The sequence below is a fragment of the Pantherophis guttatus genome, chromosome 4 (genome assembly GCF_059756535.1).
Source record: "Pantherophis guttatus breed Tessera chromosome 4, ASM5975653v1, whole genome shotgun sequence".
Classification (NCBI taxonomy): domain Eukaryota; kingdom Metazoa; phylum Chordata; class Lepidosauria; order Squamata; family Colubridae; genus Pantherophis; species Pantherophis guttatus.
In genome coordinates, this window is record NC_142066.1 from 4,373,266 (window position 1) to 4,400,587 (window position 27,322).

The 27,322-nt window shown below is 47.7% G+C and overlaps 1 protein-coding gene across 9 annotated transcripts in view; it reads right to left on the reverse strand.

Annotated features, from left to right (window-relative positions):
• CARMIL3 (capping protein regulator and myosin 1 linker 3) overlaps positions 1–27,322 on the reverse strand; it is an 83,459-nt gene that overhangs the window by 20,549 nt on the left and 35,588 nt on the right. For all 9 annotated transcript variants that reach the window (XM_060684783.2, XM_087891716.1, XM_060684784.2 and 6 more), the window contains exons 10-29: positions 26,326–26,414; positions 26,048–26,142; positions 25,430–25,516; positions 23,343–23,452; positions 20,983–21,060; positions 19,370–19,446; positions 19,133–19,237; positions 17,979–18,048; positions 15,535–15,616; positions 14,124–14,220; positions 13,431–13,485; positions 12,598–12,770; positions 12,183–12,251; positions 11,025–11,118; positions 9,188–9,286; positions 8,653–8,781; positions 6,990–7,103; positions 5,675–5,850; positions 2,703–2,790; positions 1,239–1,367 (exon numbers count right to left, since the gene is read on the reverse strand). In XM_060684783.2, coding sequence (XP_060540766.2) covers positions 1,239–1,367; positions 2,703–2,790; positions 5,675–5,850; positions 6,990–7,103; positions 8,653–8,781; positions 9,188–9,286; positions 11,025–11,118; positions 12,183–12,251; positions 12,598–12,770; positions 13,431–13,485; positions 14,124–14,220; positions 15,535–15,616; positions 17,979–18,048; positions 19,133–19,237; positions 19,370–19,446; positions 20,983–21,060; positions 23,343–23,452; positions 25,430–25,516; positions 26,048–26,142; positions 26,326–26,414 — 2,016 coding nt within the window. The remainder of the gene's footprint in view (positions 1–1,238; positions 1,368–2,702; positions 2,791–5,674; positions 5,851–6,989; positions 7,104–8,652; positions 8,782–9,187; positions 9,287–11,024; positions 11,119–12,182; positions 12,252–12,597; positions 12,771–13,430; positions 13,486–14,123; positions 14,221–15,534; positions 15,617–17,978; positions 18,049–19,132; positions 19,238–19,369; positions 19,447–20,982; positions 21,061–23,342; positions 23,453–25,429; positions 25,517–26,047; positions 26,143–26,325; positions 26,415–27,322) is intronic.

Sequence of the window (27,322 nt, forward strand, 5' to 3'; positions counted from 1 at the left end):
ACCTTAGAGGTCTTCTAGTCCAGCCCACTGCTTGAGCAGGGGATCCTATACCATTTCAGACAAATAGTTATTCAATATCTTCTTAAAAACTTCCAGTGTTGGAGCATTCACAACTTCTGGTGGCAAGTTGTTCCACTGGTTAATTGTTCTAATCGTCAGGAAATTTCTCCTTAGTTCTAAGTTGCTTCTCCCCTTGATTAGTTTCCACCCGTTGCTTCTTGTCCTGCCCTCTGGTGCTTTCAGGGGTGAAATGCTACCGGTTCGGACCGGTTTGGGCGTACCGGTAAGAAAAAAATGCTACCAGTTCGGGCAAACCGGTATTTCCGATGATCAGCTGGGCGAAGATCAGCTGCGAAGCACGATTTCGATTAGCTAGAATCGTCGAATTTTCTGCTTTCTAGCTAATCTAAATCGCGTGGCACAGCGGATTCCCCTCCCCCCACTGTTCTACTTACCTTTGCAGACTCAGAAGGCTTCAAAATGTTCCTTTTTTAGGTGCGGGGTGGGTGCGGCGTGCCCCCCCCGTGGCCCGTTTTCGCTCCCAGAAGGCTGCAGGGAGGCCTCGTAGGCCCAGAACGGGGTGCAGGGGGGGAAGGTGGTGTGTCCCCCCACGCGGCCCATTTTTGCTCCCAGGGGGGTGCAGGAGGCCGAGTGCTGCCTGTCACATCCCCTGGCCACGCCCACCATGGCCACGCCCACCATGGCCACGCCCACCCAGCCTGTCATTAGGACAGAGAACCGGTTGTTAAAATTATTAGAATCCCACCATTGCATGGTGGTGACCAAAACTGAATGCATTATTCGACACGTGGTCTTAAGTAAGACATTATAAAGTGATATTAACACGTCACGTGATCATGATGCTATCCCTCTGTTAACGTAGCCTAGGTGTCAGCACTTCAAGCTGCATTTACTCTAGTGCTGACATAAGAAGGAGAAGCGGAGGCGTCTGGAAAGGGACGTTTGACTTTTCACCTACTTATTTTCCCTGGAGATAATATCCCCGAGGAGATGGGATGGGAGGGGGAAATTCCTTTGAGCTGGAGCAGTAGATTAGGGGTAGAGTGACTTGGAAGATGGCCAATGAGTGCAGAGGAGTGGGGAACGGAAAGGGAGGGTCTGGAAGTCAGTGTTGGCTGCGATGGAGCTAATGTCGGTCCCACCGTCACTCAAAATCTACACAAGGCAGGACTTGCTAAAATGAGGGTCTTCGCCGGAATCAGCCTGGAACCACTTACGATGTTGGAATCGAGTTCATGATCAGTGAAATCTTTCGGGGCCTGGAGTTGGGGTTTCCCCAGATGTTCAGGAAGGATGAGGTTGTCCTGACTCTCCGAAAGCCGGTGGAGATGGGTGATGTGCTGGGCCTGGGGTTGGAAACAGGTAAGGGACGGAAGACGGAAGCGGTTAGCTTCAATCCTAGGTAGAGGCAGATATTCCTCTCTCTGGGCACAATGGGAATTTATCTGCTCAACAAAACTCCGGATCGGCAACAAGAAGGGCATCCGGCCAGTAAAAAACACTCTGCTAGCTCCATTAAGTTGCCCAGACTGCACTCCGTAAGGGATTATGGGGTCGTTAAATGAAGAAGATGATGAGTCCTTGTTGGTTAAGGTGACCCTCTCTGGGTTGTAAATTTTTTTTTTAAAAAAATATTCCAGTGGCCACTAGAGGGCAGCAGAGCATTCATATTTTTTCTTCAGTAGCTCTTTGCTGTCTCCTGCTGGAAAAGGTTTAAATAAGCATTTAATAAATAATACAACATAGTCCTCGACTTTTGTTTGGTGACCATTTGAAGTGACAACCGAAAAAAAAAGTGACTTGTGACCGCATTTCGCACTTATGACCGTGGCAGCATCCTTGCGGTTATGTAATTTACGTTCTGATGATTGAAAAACTGGTTTGCACTTATGACGCTCGCAGCGTCCACCTTTTGCGACCTTCTGACAAGCAAAGTCAATGGGGAAGCCCGATTCGCTTAACAACCGTGTTACTTACCAAACAACGGCAGTGCTTCACTTAACAACTGTGTGAAGGAAGGTCGTAAAACGGGGCAAAACAAATTTCTTTAACAACACACATTTTGGGCTCCATTGTGGTCGTTAAGTACAGGTAGTCCTTGAGTTACAACCATAATGGAGCCCAAAACTGGCTGCTAAGTGAAACATTTGTGAAGCGAATCTGCCCCATTTTACAACTTTTCTTGTCACCGTTGTTAAGTGAAATAATTGTGGTTGTTAAGTTAGTCACACAGTTATTAAGTGAATCTGGATTCCCCGTTGTCAGAAGGTCGCAAAAGGGGAATCACATGACCCTGGGACACTGCGACCGTCATAAATATGAGCCAATGGCCAAGCGTCTCAATTTGGATCACATGTCCACAGAGGTGCTACAATGGTCGTTAAGTGTGAAAACTGGTTATAAGTGTCTTTTTTTTCAGCGCCGTTGTAACCGTCACTCCACAAAGGGTTGTATGTCGAGGCCTACCTGCATCGAGGGGTTCAACTGCCAATACTGGGACTTCCGGATGTCTCCCATCCAATTTACCAGCCAAGTCCGACCCTGCTTAGCTTCCCAGTCCAAACAAAGTCAACTGGACGTTCTGATTGGCTGAGATACCAGGCCGCAAATCGGAATGAAATTATGACATGGAAAGAAGGGATGTGAGTCATTGGGACACCCTAGAGATCATCCTTACTTACCAGGTTCTTGTGAGCGTAATACAACTCTTCCAGAAGCTCCTCCACAATGGTGTTGGTGAGATACGTCACGACTGAGAGTTTCACCTCGCTAGTGGAGAATACAGGTTGAAGAACATCAGAAGATGAATAACAAAATAACACAATCACAGAGTTGGAAGTGGCATGTGTAGCCATATCGGTGGACACGCGAGCTCAGCTCCAGCCAGTTGATTTTCGGGCCTTTTGGGCCCCACTAGAAGTAGGGAAACAGGCTATTTCCTGCCTCTGGAGGGCCTCGGGGGTGGTGGGGAAGGCCCATTTTTCTCTCCCCCCCAGGCTCCAGAGCCTTTCTAGGCAAAAAAGATAGCCATCACTGCCCTGTGCCATTCTGGACAAATGGCTGTCCAATCTCTTCTTAAAAAGGAGGAGGAGTGAGAGAGGAACAGGAGGTGGGACCGGAAGTTGGCAAACGGGCCATTTCCGCCCTCCTGAGGGCCTCTGGGGTGGGTAGGTGGGTGGGGAAGGCCGTTTTTGCCCTCCCCAGACTCCTAGAAAGGCTCTGGAGCCTGGGGAGAGCATAAAACGGGACTTCCGGTCCCACCGGAAGTTGGCAAATGGGCCGTTTCCGGCTTCCAGAGGGCCTCCATGGGGGGTGGGGAAGGCCGTTTTTGCCCTCCCCAGACTCCTAGAAAGACTCCTAGAAAGGCTCTGGAGCCTGGGGAGAGCATAAAACGGGACTTCCGGTCCCACCGGAAGTTGGCAAATGGGCCGTTTCCACCCTCCTGAGGGCCTCCAGGGCAGGCGGGTGGGGAAGGCCGTTTTTGCCCTCCCCAGACTCCTAGAAAGGCTCTGGAGCCTGGGGAGAGCATAAAACGGGACTTCCGGTCCCACCGGAAGTTGGCAAATGGGCCGTTTCCAGCTTCCAGAGGGCCTCCGTGGGGGGTGGGGAAGGCCGTTTTTGCCCTCCCCAGACTCCTAGAAAGACTCCTAGAAAGGCTCTGGAGCCTGGGGAGAGCATAAAACGGGACTTCCGGTCCCACCGGAAGTTGGCAAATGGGCCGTTTCCACCCTCCTGAGGGCCTCCAGGGCAGGCGGGTGGGGAAGGCCGTTTTTGCCCTCCCCAGACTCCTAGAAAGGCTCTGGAGCCTGGGGAGAGCATAAAACGGGACTTCCGGTCCCACCGGAAGTTGGCAAATGGGCCGTTTCCGCCCTCCTGAGGGCCTCCGAGGTGGGTGGGTGGGTGGGGAAGGCCGTTTTTGCCCTCCCCAGACTCCTAGAAAGGCTCTGGTGCCTAGGGAGAGAGAAAAACGGGCCCACAGGGCCATCGTGGGCCAGGAGCGGGGGGAACGGGGAGGGTTGCACGCACATGTGCAGGGGTGGGGCGCATAGAATTATGGGTGTGGGCACACGCATGCGCGACCCCACCCCACCCCCGCGCTTCCCCCACTCCTGGCACGCGATGGCAAAAAGGTTAGCCATCACTGCCCTACGCCATTCTGGACAAATGGCTGTCCAATCTCTTTGTCAGCACGTCAAGATACATTTATCCTAGTGCTGACATGAGAAGGAGAACGCAAGTGTCTGCCACGGGACGGTTGCCTTTCACCTACTTATTTCCTCTGGAGATAATGTCCCCTAGGAGATGGATGGGAGGGGGGAAATTCTTTGAATTGGAGCAGTAGATAAGGGGTGAATGATTGGGAAGATGGCCAATGAATGCAGAGGAGTGGGGGAAGGAAGAGGAGGGATTTTGGGTCAGCACGGCAGTGCTGGCTGCATGGAGTCAGTGTAAAAGTTGCCGTGCTAAATAAAATGGAAGCTTGTTTCAAAAAAAGACTTTGTTTGAGACGCAATTTATTTGGAGACGGCCTGAAAACCTGACGCTCTTCTTAAAAAGGAGGAGTGAGAGAGGAACAGGAAGAGGAGGAGGAGGAAGAGAGGAGGAGGAGGAGGGAAAAAGAAGGGGAGGAGGCGGAGGAAGAGGAGGGGGAAGTAGAAGGTGAAGGGGAGGAAGAGGAGGAGGAATAACAGAATAACCAAGTTGGAAGGGACCTTAGAGGTCTTCTAGTCCAACCCCCTGCTCAAGCAGGAGATCCCATACCATTCCAGACAAATGGCTATCCAATCTCTTCTTAAAAAACTCCCCTGATGGAGCACTCACAACTTCTGAATGAAGGAAGGTCCCAGACTCCAGAACTGGCCCACATTTCTCCCCAACTTCCTCATCGTCCGAGTCTGCTGCCAGTGGAGCTGGCAACTGGCGGGCCACAATAGGGGCTGCTTCCTTGGCTTGGGAGGAAAATGGGGAGGGCCTTTCAGGATTGGGATGTTTTGGAGGCAGGGAGGTCATCCTGTCCCTGAGAGGCTAAGTAGTGAACATGAGAGACAGAGCTCAGGCAACGAGCAAGGACCATCCCCTCCTGATCCCCAATCATGGAGAGTAGAGAGAAGGTGGGAACTGAGCAGGCTACTCGGGAGGAGAGCACCCCGCCCCTCTTCACAAGGCACACCTGGGGACGGAGCCTTAGGGAGACACTGTGGGGAGAGGCATTTTGTCAGGAACAAATGCTGAATTCCTGGAATGTTGATTTCGGACGTTTGAACTTTCCTGGATTCCTGGCGTCCTTGCTGGATTTCTGAATTACTTGCCGTGATCCTTTGCTTCCTGGACTCTTTGACTTGCCCTGCTGGATTTCTTGCTTTGCAGCCGTTGTGCTCACAGCGTTGGGCTGGACTATTTGTCAGCCAAAGGCTGCTTGAGGTATATGTGTGTATGTGTCATCACTTTGCTCTGGGACTTGCCAAAAACGTGGGAACGTTTGGAGAAATTTGGAGCAATAAAGGGACGGTTTGAACTGCCAACTGCTTGTGTTATCTCTGTGCCGTGCCCGGGGCCATCACAATAACCTTGATCTGGAACTCACCTCCACCACTGAGACAAGCCCTCCCTACACTACCCCCCTTTTTCAAAAAATCTACACCCCAATTCTTACTTGAGTTTGTTCTGAATATCCTGGCCAGCCTGTTCCAGCAGAGCGCCTCGGATAAAGTTTCGGGGAACGGTGATATGCTCCGAAACAGCTGCCAACATCTTGTGATGTTCTTCAGCGGCCTGGACGGCGTGCGGACACAACTCCTGGGTTAGAGCCACCATGGATTCCAAGATCATCTGGCAGAGAGAGAAAAACCAGGAATCAGGGGTTATCCAAAGAGGGCAAGCTGCAGGGGTGAAATGCTCCCGGTTCGGACCGGATCGCCCGATCCGGTAGCGATGGCGGCGGGTGGCCAGTAGCAAAAATCCCTGCACCCCCCCACCATGCCCAGCTGAGCCGTACGATCATCAGAGGCTTTTTTTTTTTTACTTTTAAAAGCATTTTTTCTACAGCCTCTTCTGACGAAAAAAATGGTTTTAAAAGTAAAAAAAAAAAAAAGCCTCTGATGATCGCGCAGCTCAGCTGGGATCGTCAGAGGCTTTTCAAAGCATTTTTTTTCTGCAACCTCTTGGCCGAAGAGATGGTAAAAAAAATGCTTTGAAAAGCCTCTGATGATCCCAGCTGAGTTGCCTGATCGTCAGAGAGGCTTTTCAAAGCATTTTTTAAAAAGCCTCTCTGACCATCCCAGCTGAGTTGCCTGATCGGCAGAGAGGCTTTTCAAAGCATTTTTTAAAAAGCCTCTCTGACGATCCCAGCTGAGTTGCCTGATCGGCAGAGAGGCTTTTCAAAGCATTTTTTAAAAAGCCTCTCCGACGATCCCAGCTGAGTTGCCTGATCGGCAGAGAGGCATTTTTTAAAAAGCCTCTCCGACGATCCCAGCTGAGTTGCCTGATCGGCAGAGAGGCATTTTTTAAAAAGCCTCTCCAACGATCCCAGCTGAGTTGCCTGATCGGCAGAGAGGCATTTTTTAAAAAGCCTCTCCGACGATCCCAGCTGAGTTGCCTGATCGGCAGAGAGGCATTTTTTAAAAACCCTCTCTGACGATCCCAGCTGAGTTGCCTGATCGGCAGAGGCTTTTCAAAGCATTAGAAAAAATGCTTTGAAAAGTTTAAAAAAAAAAAATTGGCCACGCTCACCCAGTCACATTACCCACCACCACGCCACGCCCACAGAACCGGTAGTAACAAATTTTACATTTCACCCCTGGCGAGCTGATAAATCAAGATGGTCATCTTGAGTTCTTCACAACCACCAAAGGCACCCTCGTCTCGGACATTCAAATTCCCAAGACCTACGACCTGGGACGTCCCATTGGGAGGATTTGCCACCGTCAATAGCGTGAACGTGTGAAAGGTGATTGTGATGTTTTCTTCACCTGCAGTTCTTTGTCGACTGCTTTCGCCACTTCGTTGGCCATGGACTCCAGGCGGTGCCTCACAGGCCCATCGCTGGCCAACAGGTGCCCAAGTTCATACAGGCTGGGAAAGAGCTGTAGGAAGGAAATGATGAAGAACCTCAACCTTAGCATCTTGAAGAAGGGTGGACCTCAACTCCAAGAAGTCCCCAGCCAGCTCTTAAACTTCAACTTTTTAAACTTGGGGTTCACCCTTCTTAAACTTGAAGTTTACCCTTCTTAAACTTGAACCCCACCCCTCTTAAACAAACTCCACAAATTTGAAGTCCATCCTTCTTAAACTTGGTCCATCCTTTTTAAACCTGAACTCCACAAATTTGAAGTCCATCCCTCTTAAACTTCATCCACCCTTCTTAAACTTGGGGTTCACCCTTCTTAAACTTGAGCACCACAAATTTGAGGTCCATCCTTCTTAAACTTGAAGTCCATCCTTCTTAAATTTGGTCCATCCTTCTTAAACTTGAAGTCCACCCTTCTTAAACTTGAACTCCATAAATTTGAGGTCCATCCTTCTTAAACTTGAAGTCCATCCTTCTTAAATTTGGTCCATCCTTCTTAAACTTGAAGTCCACCCTTCTTAAACTTGAACTCCACAAACTTGAAGTCCATCCTTCTTAAACTTGAACTCCACAAATTTGAAGTCCATCCTTCTTAAACTTGAAGTCCATCCTTCTTAAACTTGGTCCAGCCTTCTTAAACTTGAAGTCCACCCTTCTTAAACTTGAACTCCACAAATGTGAAGTCTATCCTTCTTAAATTTGAAGTCCATCCTTCTTAAACTTGAAGTCCATCCTTCTTAAACTTGGTCTATCCTTCTTAAACTTGAAGTCCACCCTTCTTAAACTTGAACTCCACAAATTTGAAGTCCATCCTTCTTAAACTTGGTCCTTCCTTCTTAAAGTTGAAGTCCATCCTTCTTAAACTTGGTCCATCCTTCTTAAACTTGAAGTCCACCCTTCTTAAACTTGAACTCCACAAATGTGAAGTCCATTCCTCTTAAACTTCGTCCACCCTTCTTAAACTTGAAGTCCACCCTTTTTAAACTTCGTCCACCCTTCTTAAACTTGAACACCACAAATTTGAAGTCCATCCTTCTTAAACTTGAAGTCCATCCTTCTTAAACTTGGTCCATCCTTCTTAAACTTGGTCCATCCTTCTTAAACTTGAAGTGTATCTTTCTTAACGTTGGTCTATCCTTCTTAAACTTGAATTCCACAAATTTGAAGTCCATCTTTCTTAAACTTGGTCCATCCTTCATAAATTGGAACTCTATCCTTCTTAAACTTGAAGTCTACCCTTCTTAAACTTGGTCCACCCTTCTTAAAATTATAGTCCACTGTTCTTAAACTTGAAGTCTACCCTTCTTAAAGTTGTTGAGGTAGAGAATCACCCCTTGAAAAGGGGCCTCGGAGGTCATCTAATCTGACCCTCTATTCAAGGGGGAGACCGTAGGCCATTTTGGACAAAACGGCTGTCCAATCTCTTCTTTAAAACGGTCGTAGGTGCAAGGACCAGGTTTAAGTCACTTTTTTCCCCCAGTGCCGTTGTGACTTTGAACGGTCACTAAACGAGCAGTTGTGAAGTTGTAAATTGAGGACTATCCATGTCAGCGGTAGTTCCTTACCGCTCTTGAATTCTTGGCTTCTTTCATCAACTTCCGGGCATACAGGACTTCCTCTTGGACAGAATCGGCTGAGCACGTTCTCAAGACCCGTAGTTCCTCCTGAACTCGCACACAAAGCCGGCTCATCATCTAAAGGGGGGTGGGGGGGCAGGAGAGGAGAATGTTAATTCAGACTGCCCCCCCTTGACCAGAAAACCCTCCAATGTGCCTCAGAGGTGGGATTCGCTTACCTTCCCTACCGGTTCGCAAATGTGAGCTCTGTGCAGTGCTCGCGCATTACATCTGGGTGGGTGGACGGAGCCTCCCACAGTCGCTGCTACCGGTTCACTCGATCCGGAGCGAACCGGCTGAATCCCACCTCTGATGTGCCTCTCCCCACGAACCCATCAGAGACCCTGGAGGCATTTCAGGTCACCTCCAAATCCCACCCAGTCTTGCGGGCGTCCCCCTTGGTCACGTTGGCAAGCCCCCTCCCTTCCTCCCGGACATTAAGGATGGACGGGAGAAGGACATCCAGGGAGATGGGAACGTTTACTTGCTCGGCGCTATGGGTGACGATTCCTTGGTGGAGGCGGAAAGCTTGGTCCTGGGAGATCTTGGAAGAGTGGTTGTTCCGCAGGAGACACCACTGGATCTGAAGAGGGCGAGAAGATGGAGATAGCGGTGAAGACAGAACAGCTGAATTGCAGAAGGGATGAAAAAATGGAGATAGCGGTGAAGACAGAACAGCTGAATTGCAGAAGGGACGAGAAGACAGAGATAACGGTGAAGACAACAGCTGAATTGCAGAAGGGATGAAAAATGGAGGTATCGGTGAAGACAGAACAGCTGAATTGCAGAAGGGATGAAAAAATGGAGATAGCGGTGAAGACAGAACAGCTGAATTGCAAAGGGACAAGAAGACAGAGATAACGGTGAAGACAACAGCTGAATTGCAGAAGGGATGAAAAAATGGAGGTATCGGTGAAGACAGAACAGCTGAATTGCAGAAGGGATGAAAAAATGGAGATAGCGGTGAAGACAGAACAGCTGAATTGCAGAAGGGACAAGAAGACAGAGATAATGGTGAAGACAACAGCTGAATTGCAGAAGGGATGAAAAAATGGAGATAGCGGTGAAGACAGAACAGCTGAATTGCAGAAGGGACAAGAAGACAGAGATAACGATGAAGACAACAGCTGAATTGCAGAAGGGATGAAAAATGGAGGTATCGGTGAAGACAGAACAACTGAATTGCAGAAGGGATGAAAAATGGAGATAGCGGTGAAGACAGAACAGCTGAATTGCAGAAGGGACGAGAAGACGGAGATAACGGTAAAGACAGAACAGCTGAATTGCAGAAGGAATGAAAAAATGGAGACAGCGGTGAAGGCAGAACAGCTGAATTGCAGAAGGGATGAAAAATGGAGGTATCGGTGAAGACAGAACAACTGAATTGCAGAAGGGATGAAAAATGGAGATAGCGGTGAAGACAGAACAGCTGAATTGCAGAAGGGATGAGAAGACTGAGATAGTCGTGAAGACAGAACATGTTCTGACCTAGGCTTCCCAAGAGCATGAAGCAAACTCCTTGTCCCAACAAAAAAAAACCTTTTTATTAAGTTACTGTGAATTCCTCTCATTCACATCCAGCAAAGTCTTTCAAGGGAGAATTTACAGTCACAGACCTTATCTGGCTTGGAGAGCTGCCAGGCCACGAACTGGGGGCCTCCTGCAAACTCCACTCCCCTTTCGCTCCTCTTTATTCCCTATGGAAGGGGCCATTCACCGTCCACCTGTGGCTTTACTCCTGAGCTGACCCTTGTTCTTTAGCTGTTCCCTTCTCCTGGCAGCTCTACGCATGCGCACACTGGGAACAGGCCCCAGCTGTTCTTCTGCCCCACTGATGTCCGACTCCGAAGGCAGCTGACAACTGTCAGACGGCCCTGGCCCCCTCTCTGCCTCTGACGCAGAGCCCTCATCAGAGCCTTCCCCAGACTCCAGGACTGGCCCATGTTCCTCCCCAACCTCCTCACTGTCTGAGTCTGCCACCAGCTCTGGCAGGCCACAACAGAACAACTAAATTGCAACAACTAATAGCATGATTGAGCGGGTTCAGAGGTATTTCACGTGAAGAGTCCTCCACTTCTCTACTCACAACAGAATCCCTTATGCCACCAGGCTTAAAATTTTGGGCTTGGACAATCTGGAACTGCGCCGCCTGAGGTCCGATCTAAGCATAGTACATAAAATTGTCTGCTACAACATCTTGCCTGTCAAAGGACTTCTTCAGTTTTAACCGCCAAAGCCTCCTTCTCGTGGCAAATCGTTCCACTGGTTAATTAATTAATTAATTAAGTAATAATACCAGATCGCTGGGAGGGGGGGCTCACCTTTTGCCAAACCTCGTCCGTCCGGTCGGGGGCATTGCGGTACGCCGTGTTGATGTCACTCATGGGCAACGCCATAAACTTGAGTGTGTAGTTGCTGAAGAAGAAGACAATTTGAAAAAAAAAATCTGTTTTTAATCAGGCCCGAGCGACATGCGAGGTGCCAACGGCGTACAGCTAATCCTGGACTTACGACCATAATGAAGTTCAACATTTCCTAATTTTTGCTAAGCGAGACAGTTGTTAATAGCAATAGCACTTAGACTTATATACCGCTTCGTGGTGCTTTTACAGCCCTCTCTAAGAGGTTTACAGAGTCTGCCTTATGGCCCCACAACGATCTGGGTCTTCATTTTACCCACCTCGGAAGGACGGAAGGCTGAGTCAACCTTGAGCCGGTCAGGATCAAACTGCTGGCAGAGCGGCAGAATTTGCCTGCAATACGATATTCTAACCACTGTGCCACCATGGCCCTTCCTTCCTTCCTTCCTCTCTCCCTCCTTCTCTCCTTTCCTTCCTTCTTTCCTTCTCCTCCTTCTTCCTTCTTTCCTTCTACCCACCCTCCCTGCAGCCCTCCGTCTTCCTTCCTTCCTTCCCCTCCCTCCCTCTCTCATCCTTCCTTCCTCCCTCCATCTTCCTTCCAACTTCCACCATCTTCTTTCCCCTCCCTCCCTCCCTCCCTCCATCTTCCTCCCTCCCTTCCTTCTCTCCCTCCCTCTTTCTTCTCTTCCTCCCTCCCTCCCTCTTTCCTTCCCCCTCTTCTCCTTCCCTTCCTCTCCTCCTCCTCCTCCTCCTCCATATCTTCTCTTCCTCCATCCCTTCCTCTTCTATTCCTTCTCCTCCTCCTCCTCCATCCCTCCTCCTCCATCTCCTTTCTTCTCTATCCCTTCTTCTCCTTTTCCTCCTCCTTCTTCTCCATCTATTGCTATTTTTCTTCTCCTTCTCCCTCCCTCTCCATCTCCATCTTCTTCTCCACCTCTTCTCCTCCTCTCTGTCTTCCTCTCTGCCCAGCTGAACTACGGGTCCTTCCCGACTGATGTTTTAAGAAGGACTCCGGCACCCTCAAACGGACGGTTGGCTCCTTGTCTCCAGTGGCTCGAAAACCACCATCCAGAGAAGGTTCATCCTTCTCTTTTCAGATGGACACCCCTGCTCACTCACTTCTCCAAGGCCCTGGCGATGTCCTGGAAGCCTTGGGCAGTGGTCCCATTCCTGTCCCAGGAAATGCTCCTAAAAAAGAGGAAGACAGTCGGGTTTAGAGTGAGTTTTCTCCCCGTGGATGCATCCGTTGAGTCTTCTCGTAGCCAGACTCCATCTTTGAAGCTTCTGCTGCCGTCAGACGTGTCCTTTAGGCAGAGATGGGATGCTCATAATTTACCTCCCAGTTTGCCCAGCACTGAAAATGTGGCCCCGGCCTTTCATGCACGCCCTTTGCTCACACGCATGCCTTCCGCGCATGCGCCGGGCCTCAAATATGTGCCTAAATAGGAGAGCATAGACCTGGGGTTTCCGCAACCGGTTCGCCTGAACCGATCCGAACCGGCTGATTACCACCTCTGCCTTCAGGCCTACTTACCTGAGTGTGCTGTTGATCTGCAGAGCTTTGGACAACATCTTGGCACCGAGATCTTCCATGTTGTTCCCGCTCAGGTCCACTTTGGTCAAACAAGTGTTGCTCCCTAGAGCGTTGATCAGGATGCTACAACGGGTTTTCAGACGGGAATCGGCCACTGAAAAGGACTGTAAGGACTTTGTTGTGGGGGGTGGGGGGGAGAGAGAGGAGGAGGAGAGAAAGGGGAGAGGGGTTGAGCAGCCATTTTGAATCCCCTAAAAAAAAATCAGCTTCTACCCCTCTTTCTCGTCGCCCCAGAACCACCTTCAACTTAACACTTAAATTGGTTTTAAACAGTTCGGGGTTTTAAATTTGTCGGAGCCAAAACTATTTAATTTGATTTTATTCTACTTTTAAATTTTGTATGGATGTGTTTTTATTGTCTGGCTGTACACCGCCCTGAGTCCTTCGGGAGTAGGGCGGTATAGAAATCGAAATAATAAATAAATAAATAAAATAAATAAACACATTTTGCTAGGAACAACTCATAAGCCCTGTGGTGCGGTGGCCTAGAGGTGGAGCTCTTGCCTCACAATCAGGAGGCTGTGAGTTCGATCCTAGGTAGAGGCTGATATTTCTCTCTCTGGGCACAATGAGAATATATATCTGCTGAATAAAACTCCGCACTGGCAACAGGAAGGGCATCCGGCCAGTAAAACACTCAGCTCCATTCAGCTGTGCAGACTCCACCCCGCAAGGGATTACGAGGTCATTAAATGAAAAACAACTCAAAAGCCCCGTAAATAATATTAATAATAATTCTAGTGAATTATGTTTTGCACCGGCCAAGAACTTACACACTCTTCTTCTTGGATAAATTGCACTAACTTCTGGAGAATTTCTTCCAGGGTCCTGAGGTAAAAAGATTAAAAATGGCTCCTGTCAACATTACATCGTCCTCAATATCCCCATCCTCTTCTCCTCCTCGAAACTGGGAAGGAATTGCACTCGTTACAAGGCTGTCCTCAACTTAGGACCACAATTGAACCCGACGTTTCTGTGGCTAAGTGGGGGTGGGGGTGGGGAAGGCCGTTTTTGCCCTCCCCAGACTCCTAGAAAGGCTCTGGAGGCTGAGGAGAGCAAAAAACGGGCCTACCGTGCCCGTTCACGCATTGGGCCCAGTTTACGCGTGGTCCTGCCTTCCGCGCGTGCGCCCGGCCTCAAATACGTGCCTAAATAGGACGGCATAGAGCCGGGGCGGTGGGGTGGACCCATCCGCGATTTCCGCTACCGGTTTGCCTGAACCGGTCCGAACCGGCTGAATCCCACCTCTGATTTCATCCAATCTTTCTATCCTTTCTACCAATTCCTGGGCCGTTTGGTCTTTATTCGTTGTTCTTTGCAGAATATTTTTCGTTTTCTCCTCTATACCATCCATTAATATTTTTATACTTTGGAACGACGTCATCATTAGATTGTGGCCCAACCCGAAAAACTCTTAGCCTCACTGGGTGCAGGAAAATGGCACCTGTTTCCCCGCAAACACTCACCGGGATTTGACGTTGAAATTCTTTCCGAGCCAGAGATGTTTCAAAGATTTGTTCTTACTCAACGCCGGAAGCAAAGTGATCAAATCTGCATCGAAGCCTGTTGGGATGAGAAAGCAGTAACCGATCGTGTTTATTTCCTTGTACAGGTAATCCTCATCTTATGAACAGTTCACTTAGTGACTGCTCGAAGTTACAATAATGGCATTGAAAAAATTCAGAGGGCCATTTTTCACACTTAGGACCGTGATAGCATGCCCCGTGGTCATGTGATCCAAATTCAGATGCTTGGCAACTGACTTATATTTATGACGGTCGCAGATGGAGTCATCTGATCAGTTTTTGCGACCTGACAAGCCAAGTCTTTACTTTATTCAAACTTTACTTTATTCAAATTTCTATACCGCCCTTCTCCTTGCGGACTCAGGGCGGTGAATAGCCAAGATAAAAACATCTATACAAAACATCACAGTTAAAAAATAAAGTTAAAATAATTTATAAATTTGGCCCATAATTTAAAACTTATCAATTAAAATCAATATTAAAATTTTAAAACTAACCCTAAAATCAAGACAGACCGGCTAACTGGAAAAAATGAGTTTTTAGGGCCCGACGAAAAATCCGAAGGTCGGAGATCACTCGTATCTCTGGGGGTAGATTGTTCCATAGGGTAGGTGCCACCACAGAGAAGGCTCTCCTCCTGGGGGTCATCAGCCGGCATTGTCTGGCCGACGGCACCCTGAGGAGGCCCTCTCTGTGGGAGCGAACCGGCCGGTGGGAGGCTATTGGTGGCAGAAGGCGGTCCCGTAAGTCGATGGGGAAAGCCAGATTCACTTAACAACCGTGTTACTCATTTAAAAACTGCAGTGATTCACTTAACAACCGTGTAACTAACTTCACAACTGCGGTGATTCACTTAACAACCAGGGCAAAAAATGTCGTAAAAAGGGGGCAAACTCATTTAACAAATGTTTCACTTAGCAACATAAATGTTGGGCTCTGTTGTGGACGTAACTCAAGGACGACCTGTCGTTTATTTCTATTTCCAAGTAGTCCCCGACGTACGACCACAACGGAGCCCCACATTTCTTGCCACGGATGTTGAGAATTGTTGCAATTGTTAACTTAGCAACATGGTTGTTAAGAGAATCTGGCTTCAGTTCATGACGGTGGCAAGAGAGATCGTAAAACGGGTCAAAACTCACTTCACAACTGTCTCGCTTAGCCACAGAAACCTGGGGCTCGGTTACGGTCATAAGTCAAGGGCTACCGGGCATGAACTTGCCAATTCGGAATGTGGTTGTTAAGTCAGGGACTGCTGGCAATTTCCCTGCATATGGCAAAGGGTTGGACCAGACAAAGTGACGATTCTCCGATTCTACCTTTGCATCCAAACCGGATTTTTGAGACTCACCATTATCTGAAATATCGAGACCGCTCAGGGCGTTTATTCCGGGCATCTGTTCTTGAAGGACTTGAGCTCCCGGAGAACGGAGCTAACATAGAAAGGCAAAAAGAAATTGGTATTTATTTAGAACAGAATAGAACAGAATAGAATAGAATAGAATAGAATAGAATAGAATAGAATAGAATAGAATAGAATAGAATAGAATAGAATAGAATAGAATAGAACAGAACAGAATTAGAATACAATATAATAGAATTAGAATAGAATAAAATAGAATAGAATTAGATTAGAATAGAATAGAATAGAATAGAATAGAATAGAATAGAATAGAATAGAATAGAACAGAATTAGAATACAATATAATAGAATTAGAATAGAATAAAATAGAATAAAATAGAATAGAATTAGAATAGAATAGAATAGAATAGAATAGAATAGAATAGAATAGAATAGAAAATATGGAATGGAATAGAATAGAATAGAAGAATAGAATAAGAATAGAATAGAATAGAATAGAATAGAATAGAATAGAACAGAATTAGAATACAATATAATAGAATTAGAATAGAATAAAATAGAATAGAATAGAATAGAATAGAATAGAATAGAATAGAACAGAATAGAATAGAATAGAACAGAATTAGAATACAATATAATAGAATTAGAATAGAATAAAATAGAATAAAATAGAATAGAATTAGAATAGAATAGAATAGAATAGAATAGAATAGAATAGAATAGAATAGAATAGAATAGAATAGAATAGAATAGAATAGAATAGAAAATATGGAATGGAATAGAATAGAATAGAAGAATAGAATAAGAATAGAATAGAAGAATAGAATAGAATAGAATAGAATAGAATAGAATAGAATAGAATAGAATAGAATAGAAAATATGGAATGGAATAGAACAGAAGAATAGAATAGAATAAAATAGAATAGAATAGAATGGAATAGAATAGAAAATATGGAATGGAATGGAATGGAATGGAATGGAATGGAATGGAATAGAATAGAATAGAATAATAACTTTATTGCCATTTTGAACCCACTTAACAACTGGGTTCCTAATTTAAGAACTGTAGCAATTCACTTAACTGTCAGCACTACATTCGTTCCAGTGCTGACATAAGGAGGAGAAGAGGGGGCAGCTGGCAAGAGGATGCTTGACTTTTCATCTACTTATTTTCCCTGAAGATAATATCCCCTAGGAGATGGGTTGGGAGGGGGGACATTCCTGGGAGCTGAAGTAGTAGATATGGGGAGATTGATTTGGAAGATGGCCAATGAGACGCAGAGAACTGGGGAACGGAAAGGGAAGGTTTGGGGGTCAGGAAGTCAGTGTTGGCTTCGACATAATCGGGGACAGATTGTCGTGCTTAATAAATGAAAGATTTCATCAAAGACCATCTGTTTGGAAATGCAATTTATTTGAGACAACATCGAAACCTGACATTAACCAACGTGGCAAGACCAGAAAAGTGGGTAAAATGGGATAAACTCACTTCACAAATGTTTCACTTAGCGACATAAATTTTGGGCTCACTTGTGGCCGTAATCCAAGGACCAGCAGTATAAAGTTTAAACTTTATGTAAAGTTTGAGTGTGGAAGTTCTCAGAGTCTCCTGCTTAGGCGGGGGGTTGGACTAGATGACCTATAAGGTTCCTTTCAACTGTTCTGTTCTGTTCTGTTCTGTTCTGTTCTGTTGTTCTGTTCTGTTCTGTTCTATTCTGTTGTTCTGTTCTGTTCTGTTCTGTTCTGTTCTGTTAGAGAGGCTGGTCGAAGGAGAGATGTGCCAAAAGCTTTATGCACTTCATGGAAAAGTATCTTAATTTTATATCCTAACTAGTAGCTGGATACCGTGCTTCGCTACGAAACTATGTGATCGGTCTTGATAAATTGACAGTTAAAGCTTGAACATTAATGAGTAGTTACGATCAGCCTCTCCCCTTCTCTCCCTCAGGCTTGCCCCACAGAAGTCTCTCCTGTCCTATCCTCCTTCTCTCTCTCAGGCTGGCCCCACTGATCCTCTCCTCTCCCCTTCTCCTCCTCAGGCTTGCCCCACAGAGGCCTCTCCTATCTTATCCCCTTCTCTCCCTTTCAGGTGGGGAGGGGAAGTAGAAAGTCTAAACTCCCAGCCCGCAGGCCGGATGAGTCACACGCTGGCCACGCCCTTGCCCAAGTGGCAGTTGGAACAGAGTTCTTTTCAGGTGGGGAGGGGGAGTAGAACGTCTAACTCCTTAGCATCAGACCGTAAATATAAGAAATACTAGCGATCTGATGGTCATTTCGAAAAATCCTTTCTTAGCAAGCACCTGGAAGCCAAGAGGAACATACGTGCCAAATTTCAAGTTTGTAGGCTTTACGGTTCTGGAGATTTCGTGATGATGCGTGAGAGGTATTTCGCATATATATAGATAGATTTCATCCCCATATCCCAATTTTACCTCACATCCGCTCAAATCCAGGTGCAGGTCACTGAGGTGGGTGTTGGCAGACAAACCTTGCATAAGAGACCTGCGTGAAGGATGAAAACACAGATTATTGCTTTTCAATGTTTCGGCATGTATATTTTCCCTAGTCTCTTAAGCCTTTAAAGAGGGAAGTTTAATTTAATTTAACAGGGTGGCCGATCAAACCACCAAATGTTTATAAACAAAATGAAGTTAAAAGGCTAAACCACAAAAAAAATGTACAAAGTCAGGAATGGGGTGAAATTGTTATTCCGTTAATGCCTCTGTTGTCCCAACAAACACTCACAACACACGTGCAAATAACATGTATTTGAGAGACAGTTTGGTCTAGTGGTTAAGGTACCACTCTAGAAAGCAGGAGATGTGAGTTCTAGTTCCACCTTAGGCATGAAAGCCAGATGTGTGACTTTGGGCCAATCACCAGGTGACTGTGAGTTCTAGTCCCGCCTTAAGACACAAAAGCCGGATGGGTGATTTTGGCCCAATCACCAGGTGACTGTGAGTTCTAGTCCTGCCTTAGGTATGAAATGTGACTGGGTGACTTTGGGCCAATCACCAGGAGACAGTGAGTTCTAGTCCTGCCTTAGGTATGAAATATGGCTGGGTCACTTTGAGCCAATCACTAGGAGACGGTGAGTTCTAGTCCTGCTTTAGGTATGAAATATGGCTGGGTCACTTTAAGCCAATCACTAGGAGGTGGTGAGTTCTAGTCCCGCCTTAGGCATGAAAGCCGGCTGGGTGACTTCGCACCAATCACCAGATGACTCTGAGTTCTAGTCCCGCCTTAGACACAAAAGCCGGATGGGTGATTTTGGCCCAATCACCAAGTCCTGCCTTGGCCCAATCATGTAGTCCTGCCTTAGGTATGAAATAAAGCTGGGTCACTTTGGGCCAATCACCAGGAGAGGGTGAGTTCTAGTCTCGCCTTACGCGTGGAAGCCAACTGGCTAACTTTGGACCAGTCCCCCCTCCCTCTCTCTCTCAACCCACCCACCTCGCAGGGTCGTGGGCTCCTTTTTGTGACTCGACCCCCTCCCCCAGTGAAATTGCACACAAGACAATCACACCCCCGGTTTTGTTCCAGGCGCAGCCCAACGTGGGGCCCCGAGACCGTGCTTGAGACTCACCGCAAGGCTTCTACGGGGACCCTGATGCCGGATAGGTTCACATAGTTGAGTGAGTAGGCACTGCAGAAAAACTGCTTCAGAGAGGGTGGGAATTCTTTTCCCTTCCTGGCCAGGGGTGGTGGTGGTGGTGAGTGGGGGGGGGGGGAAGAGAGGATTCCTCTTATTTCTTAGCCAGAAAAAGACACACGCATCCCTCCGCTCTCCCTTTGCAGGTGTTAAAAACAATATTATCCTTACCGGTGGGGAAAGGTGTTTCGCGAAAGATTGAGGTAGCAGAGACGAGGGCAGCAGCCGTGCAGCAGCGCACTAAAAAGCTACAAAAAAAAAAAAAAAAAAAAAGCCGCAGAATTGTTTGGCTTTGGGACACAACCACCACATGTGCTAGTATGTCCCTTTTTGTGCTTTGCATTTCCAGCAGAGTGAAGATGTATTGGGGAACATTTTGGAGATCCGTGCCGGTGGGAGATGCCATCTATAAAACATCTTGTAGATATTTTCTTTGTACGGTACTGATAGTGTTAGTTTGCTGTTAATTTTCCATAGTTTTCCCCATTTGTTTAGTTCTATAGGGTATCCGAAATTCATCGCCCACGTAATCATATTTTCCTTGACTATCTCCTCCTCTAATTTATATGCCAGTAAGAAGTTATAGATTTTTGTTATTAGTTTCTCAAAAAATGCTTTGAAAAGCCTCTGCCGATCAGGCAACACAGCTGGGATCGTCAGAGGCTTTTCAAAGCATTTTGTTTTACCACCTCTTTGGCCGAAGAGGTTGCAGAAAAAAAATGCTTTGAAAAGCCTCTCTGACGATCCCAGCTGAGCCGCGCGATCTTCAGAGGCTTTTTTAATTTTTTTTTTACTTTTAAAAGCATTTTTTCGGCGGAAGAGGTTGTAGAAAAAATGCTTTTAAAAGTAAAAAAAAAAAAAAGCCTCTGAGGATCGTGCGGCTCCGCTGGGCATGGTGGTGTAGGGGGGGGCGCAGGGATTTTTGCTACCGGTTCTCCGAACCACCCGCCGCTGTCGCTACCGGATCGGGCAATCCGGTCTGAACCGGGAGCATTTCACCTCTGCCAGGACACCATCCAAAGTTGGCAACCCGCAACGCCGTAGGACAGAGATGTCAAATTCGATTTCATTGAGGGCCGCATCAGGGTTGTGTTTGACCTCAGGGGTGGAAGGCGTGGCCAGGGGGGTCGTGGCCAGCTCGTGTCGGGGAGGCGCCTGTGGTGGCCCGAGCACTCCGCCAGCAAAAACGAGCTCCATTTTCAGCTGCCACGGCCTCCTACAACCTTCCACTAGTGAAAATGGAGTTTGGGGAGGGCGCGTGTGTTCCCCCCCACCCGTGCCCCGTTTACTGCTGTGACGGCCTCCTGCAGCCCTCTGGGAGCTCTGTTTTCGCCGGTCCGAGCGCTTTGCCAGCGAAAACGGTTTTCAGCTGCAGCGGCCTCCTGCAACTCTCTGCCAGCGAAAACAAAGTTTGGGGAGGGCCGCTCCATTTTCACTGGCAGAGGCACCACGGGCTGGTTCTTCGCTGTTTCCAGGGTAGCTCCGCGGGCTAGATCTAAACACCCTGCGCGCCGGATCCGGCCCCCTCCCCCCCTTGAGTTGGACACCTCTGCCATAGCTACACCGTAGCCTGCGGTCCCCAACTTTTCTGGCTTGGCAGATTGTTCTGTGTGAGTGGCAGGCGCCCGTCAGCTCCATTTGACCAAGAACGGAGCTGCCTGCATGCGCAGCTGGTGAAGCCCGATTCCGAATGGTTCACGGCCCGGTAAAGGGCCGGGGGCCCGGGGATTGGGGACTCCTGCCATAGCCAACCTGTCCCCATATCCGTTCGCTGAAATCCTTACTGCGTCTACAGCACAATCCGTGGAGGATACGTCCAGGTGAATCAGTGCATTAGGCTGTGCCAGGAATGAGTAGAAACTCTGTAAGGAGACCAAGATGGAAAGGCGTAAACAAACCAGTTTATACAGGTAGACATAAAACAGTTCATTTAGTGTCCTTTCAACCTTACAACGGCAAAAAAGTGAATTATGATTGTTTTTCACACTTACGACCGTTGCAGCATCCGTCCCTTCCCGGTTAAAATTCAGACGCTTGGCACCTGTCTCGTATTTATGACGGTTGCCGTGTCCCCACTGTCACAGTGCTCAGGGAAACGTTTGGGAAGTGAACTTTGCTTCACTTTACGACGTTTTTTTTTGCCACCGTGGTGGAGTGAACCCCTGCCATTTTTTAAGTGAGTGAAACAGTTGTTAAGTGAATCTGGCTCCCCCCCTCCCTGATTGACTTGGCTTGTCAGAGGGTCACAAAAGGGGATTGCGTGATGCTGCGACCGTTGTAAGTATGAATCGATTGGCCAGCGTCTGAATTTTGATCCCGTGATGGCAAGAAGGCTGGATTGCTGGTCGTAAGTGTGAGAATAAGTCATGGTACTTTTTTTTCAGTGCCGTTGTAACTTTGAACCGTCCCTTAACGAATGGTTGTAAGTCGAGGACTCTTTGTACTTCTACAGTTGTTGTTGTTCTAGTTTTTTTACTTGTCTAATTTTGGGTTTTCTCCTGTTGGAACATTCCAGATTCTGGAGATATGAGGAGATTATAATGTTGTGTCTCCCTCCGTCCAAAGTTGGAATTCACATCCAGAAAGAGATTTTTTCTGGACAATGGTGTGATCTGGCTCCCCGATTGCAGCTGGATGACAGAATCACAGAGGTGAAAGTCCAATTCCTTAATTCAGAAACCTTTTACCATTTCAGACAAATGGTTGTCCGATCTCTTCTCAAAAAGAAGGAGGAGGAAGAGGAGGGGAAAAAGGAAGAGCAAGAAGAAGAAAGGAGGAGGAGGAAGAGAAGGAAGAAAGGAGGAGAAGGAAGAAGAAAAGAGGAGGAGCAGAAAGAAAGGAGGAGGAGGAGGAAGAGGAGGGGGAAAAGGAGGAGCAAGAAGAAGAAAGGAGGAGGAGGAAGAGAAGGAAGAAAGGAGGAGAAGGAAGAAGAAAAGAGGAGGAGGAGGAGGAGGAAGAAAGGAGGAGGAGGAGGAAGAGGAGGGGGAAAGGAGGAGCAAGAAGAAGAAAGGAGGAGGAGGAAGAGAAGGAAGAAAGGAGGAGAAGGAAGAAGAAAAGAGGAGGAGGAGGAGGAAGAAAGGAGGAGGAGGAGGAAGAGGAGGGGGAAAGGAGGAGCAAGAAGAAGAAAGGAGGAGGAGGAAGAGAAGGAAGAAAGGAGGAGAAGGAAGAAGAAAAGAGGAGGAGGAGCAGAAAGAAAGGAGGAGGAGGAGGAAGAAAGGAGGAGGAGGAGGAAGAGGAGGGGAAAGAGGAGGAGAGAAAGAAGAAAGGAGGAGGAGGAAGAGAAGGAAGAAAGGAGGAGAAGGAAGAAGAAAAGAGGAGGAGGAGGAGGGGGAAGAAAGGAGGAGGAGGAGGAAGAGGAGGGGAAAGAGGAGGAGAGAAAGAAGAAAGGAGGAGGAGAAAGAGAAGGAAGAAAGGAGAAGGAAGAAGAAAAGAGGAGGAGGAGGAAGAAGAAAGGAGGAGGAGGAAGAAAGGAGGAGGAGGAGGAAGAGGAGGGGGGAAAGGAGGAGCAAGAAGAAGAAAGGAGGAGGAGGAAGAGAAAGAAGAAAGGAGGAGAAGGAAGAAGAAAGGAGGAGGAGGAGGAAGAAAGGAGGAGGAGGAAGAGGGGGAGCAAGAAGAAGAAAGGAGGAGGGGAAAGAGAAGGAAGAAAGGAGGAGGAAGAAAGGAGGAGGAGGAGGAAGTGGAGGGGAAAGTGGAGGGGAAAGAGGAGGAGCAAGAAGAAGAAAAGAGGAGAAGAAAGAAGAAAGGAGAAGAAAGAAGAAAGGAGGAGGAGGAAGAGAAGGAAGAAAGGAGGAGAAGGAAGAAGAAAAGAGGAGGAGGAGGAGGAAGAAAGGAGGAGGCGGAGGAAGAGGAGGGGAAAGAGGAGGAGCAAGAAGAAGAAAGGAGGAGAAGAAAGAAGAAAGGAGGAGGAGGAAGAAAGAAGGAAGAAGAAAGGAGGAGGAGGAAGAAGAAAGGAGGAGAAGAGAAGGAAGAAAGGAGAAGAAGGAAGAAGAAAGAAGAAAGGAGGAGGAAGAGGAGGACGTGGAGGGGAAGAGGTGGGGGAATAACTGAGTTGGAAGGGACCTTGGAGGTCTTCTAGTCCAACCCGCTGCACAGGGAAGAAGCCCTCTACCATTTCAGACCAAGGGATGAGATGCCAATCACTCACGTTTGCCTCGTCAGTGCCCAGAAGGCCGGGATTTTTGCTTAAGTCAAGATGGCGGAGAGAACTGGTGAAGGCTGGGTTGGCACTGAAGGTCTGGCACAAAACGGCAAGTCCTGAGCAAAAGGAAGCAGAGAACAATTTTGGGGTCTCGAGCGTGCAAAGCCCACCTCCCCAATTGGGATGGGAAGACTTCCATTCCCAGAATTCCCGGCAAATGGCTAGGCTGACTGAGGAATCCTGGGAGTTGAAGTCCAGGAGACATTCTGGGAAACGGAGGCCTCACTATCTGGAGGAGGCCTAGTTAGCCTGAAGTAGTATTTCTCAGCCTTGGCGGCTTGACGATGTGTGGACTTCAACTCCCAGAATTCCCTGGCCAACATGGGAATTCTGGGAGTTGAAATTTACCTGTCATCAATTTACCTAGGTTGAGAAATACTGGTCTGGAGTAGAAGATTGGTTGAATTCGTCAATCTCCCAGGAAACCATGTTTGATCCATTTATATCTGGTGCCTTTATTCCGGTTTTAACTGTTAGCCACTTAAGAGTCATCCAAATATAAATGTATAAATAAAAGTAGTGAATTAATTCTTTTCTTCCTTCTTTCCTTCTTTCTTCCTTTTTTTCCTTCTCTACTTCTTTCCTTACTTTCTTCTCATTCCCATCTCCTTCCTTCCTTCCCTCCCTCCCTCTTTTCCTTTTTTCTTCTTTCCCTCCTTCCTCCATCCCTTCCTTCCTTCCTTCCTTTCCTCCACCCCATTCACTTATTCATTCTTCTTTGTTTCTTCTTTTCTTTGTTCCTTCCTCTTCTCTTCTTTTCCTTCCTTCTCTACTTCTTTCCTTACTTTTTTCTCATTCCCATCTCCTTCCTTCCTTCCTTCCCTCCCTCCCTCTTCTTTTCCTTTTTTCTTCTTTCCTTCCTTCCTCCGTCCCTTCCTTCCTTCCTTTTCCTTCCTTCATCCCATTCCTTTATTCATTCATTCTTCTTTGTTCCTTCTTCCTTTCTTTGTTCCTTCTCTTCCTTTCCTTCCTTCTCTACTTCTTTCCTTCCTTTCTTCTTCCTTTCCTCCCTCCCTTCCTCTTTTCCTTCTTTCCCTTCCTCCCTCTTCCTCCCTTTGTTCCTTCTTCCTTCCATTGTTCCTTCTTCTCTTCCTTTCTTTCCTTCTTTCCTTCCGTTCTTCTCATTCCCATCTCCTTCAATCCCTCCCTCCCTCCCTTCTTCTTTTCCTTTTTTCCTTTTCTTTCCCTCCTTCTTCCATCCCTCCTTCCTCCTTCCTTCCTTCTTTCCTTTTTTTTCTTCCCTCCCTCTTTCTCAGCTACCTGGAGTGAAGGATGAAGATCCTTCAGTAAAGCAAAGCCAACCCCAGATCCCTCGTCCATCTCCTCCTCCCTCCTCCAGCCCACTTCCTTTGCCCCAACCGTTGGAATCGGACAACTCGTTGCAGTCAACTCGCCACGAGACCGCTCAGCTGAGGGACAGTTCAACAATTCCATTTCAATTGTTGAAAACGATCCAAAAAAATGCTTTTAATGTTTGTGGTTTGCATTTCATCCCTCCTTTGCCATCCTTTCTTTCATCATTCTATTCCCCTATTCCTTCGTTGTTGGGGTAACTCTTGTCCTGCAGCGAGTTGTCCCGTTGGCCACGGCAAGTTGTTCTGTGGCTAGTTGTCATAATAGACACACACACACACACACAGTGGTGGGATTCAAATAATTTAACAACCAGTTCTCTACCCTAATGACCATCTGAGTAGGCGTGGCTTGGTGGTCATGTGACTGGGTGGGCGTGGCCAACTCAACGTCACTCACGTCGATGGGCGCTTCGCCTAGCTGTTACAATGTAATAAGGGTTAACCAGAGAGGCAGTTTCTGTAAGCAGGGCAATAAATATCAGGCTAGAAACACCGCCAGAATGTTTCCTTTCTGCCTTCCTTACAGGATTAGCCCTGTAAAGTGGGGAAAAAAATAAGATTTCTTCCAATAACCGGTTCTCCGAACTGCTTAACCGGTTCTCCTGAATAGGTGCGAACCGGCTGAATCCCACCACTGCACACACACATACGCACTCCCCCCAATGGTGCCCAGGGTACCTTTAGCAGTGATGCCGGTCTTGGAAAGGCAGAGTTTGCTAAGGCCTTTGGGGAAACACAGGAGCTGCTGACTCAGGGCACCCAGGCCTGTGCAGAGGGGGAGAGAAGAAAGGGGTCAGGGTCTCCTTCCCCCCCCAGGACCCCGTCCTGTTTCAAAGCAAGCTTAGATCGTCCCACAGATCGTCTTCTGCAGGGTCCAGTGTTCACGGACATTGCTGGATCCCCTCTCTTCAACCCCCCGCCCTCCAGATGTGGTGGGATCCAAACTGTCAGGACCCCTAACTCCAGCCACGTCAGAAGCGGTGGGTTTCACATTTTGTTACTACCGGTTCGCCGCGCGCATGAATGCTCGCTTCACACATGTGCGCGCCCAGTTCATGCGGGCGCCTGCCTTCCGCGCATGCGCCCGGCTTCCACGCATGCATCCAGCCTCAAAAACGTGCCTAAATAGGATGGCATAGAGCCAGGGCAGGTGGACAGGACCCGCGATTACTGCAACCAGTTCTCCCGAACCGGTCCGAACCGGCTGAATACCACCTCTTGACGTCAGGATCTTGGGAGCTGAAGCCCTTCTTTCCAACTTGTGGGGTGGGGTTGGGGGCAAGCTCCGTCAATCACCTTTGTCCTCCAGCGGGTTGTGCGAGAGCGTCAGGACGTGGAGGGCGGTATTGGGGTTTTCCGGCAAAACGTTGGCGAGTTTTATGGCAAAATCCCTGCGGCCAAAGAGAAGGAGAGCGGATCAGGCGGGGAAATCCTTACCGGAGAAGCGCTTGTGAAGGAATAAAGATGAAGGGATAAGAACGGAGGAAGGAGGCGAGAAATTAGCTCCCCAGCAGCAGCAGCGTCAACCTTTGCAAGTCAGTCAATGGGAATGTCAAAGTCGGGACGAGGCTCACGTTTTTAACCCTGCGTTGTCCAGCACCAGTTCCTCCAGGTGATGGGACTTGCTCACCGTGTGCAAAATCTGCTCGGCTACCTCGGAGCCCTGAAAAGGGAAAAGAAAGGGGGAAGGAGAGAAGGAGACAGGAGGAGGACTTGAGCCGGCAGACTCTTTATCCATCTGTCCATCCATCCATCATCTACTCATCCATCCATTCATCCATCCACCCATCATCTACTCATCCATCCATTCATTCTTCCCACCCACCCACCCATCCATTTTGCATCCATCCCTTCATCCATCCATCCACCTATCCATTCATTCAAACCATCATCCATCTACCCATCCATCCTTCATTTACTCATCCATCCATTCTTCCTATCCATCCATCTATTTTTCCATCCATCCATCCTTTCATCCATCCCAGACAGATCAATCCGTCTGTCCATCCATTCCACTATCCATCCATCCATTTTTCTAGTCATCCCTTCATTCATCCTTGCATCCATTCATTCATCCACCTCTCACCCATCTATCCATCCATCATCTACTCATCCATCCATCCATTCTTCTCACCCATCCATTTTCCATCCATCCCTTCATCTATCCTTGTAGCCATCAGTCCGTCCATCCATCCATTCATACTTTCCTCTATTCATCCATCCATCCACCCATCATCTACTCATCCATCCATTCATTCTTCCCATCCACCCATCTATCCATTTTCCATCTATCCCTTCATTTATTCTTGCATCCATCCATCTATCCACCCCCTCACCCATTTAGCCATCCATCCATCATCTACTCATCCATCCATCCATCATCTACTCATCCATCCATCCATCCATTCTTCTCATCCATCTATCCATCATCTACTCATCCATCCATCCATTCTTCTCACGCATCCATTTTCCATCCATCCCTTCATCTATCCTTGTATCCATCCATCCATCCTTCTCATCCATCCATCTATCCATCCATCATCTACTCATCCATCCATCCATTCTTCTCAC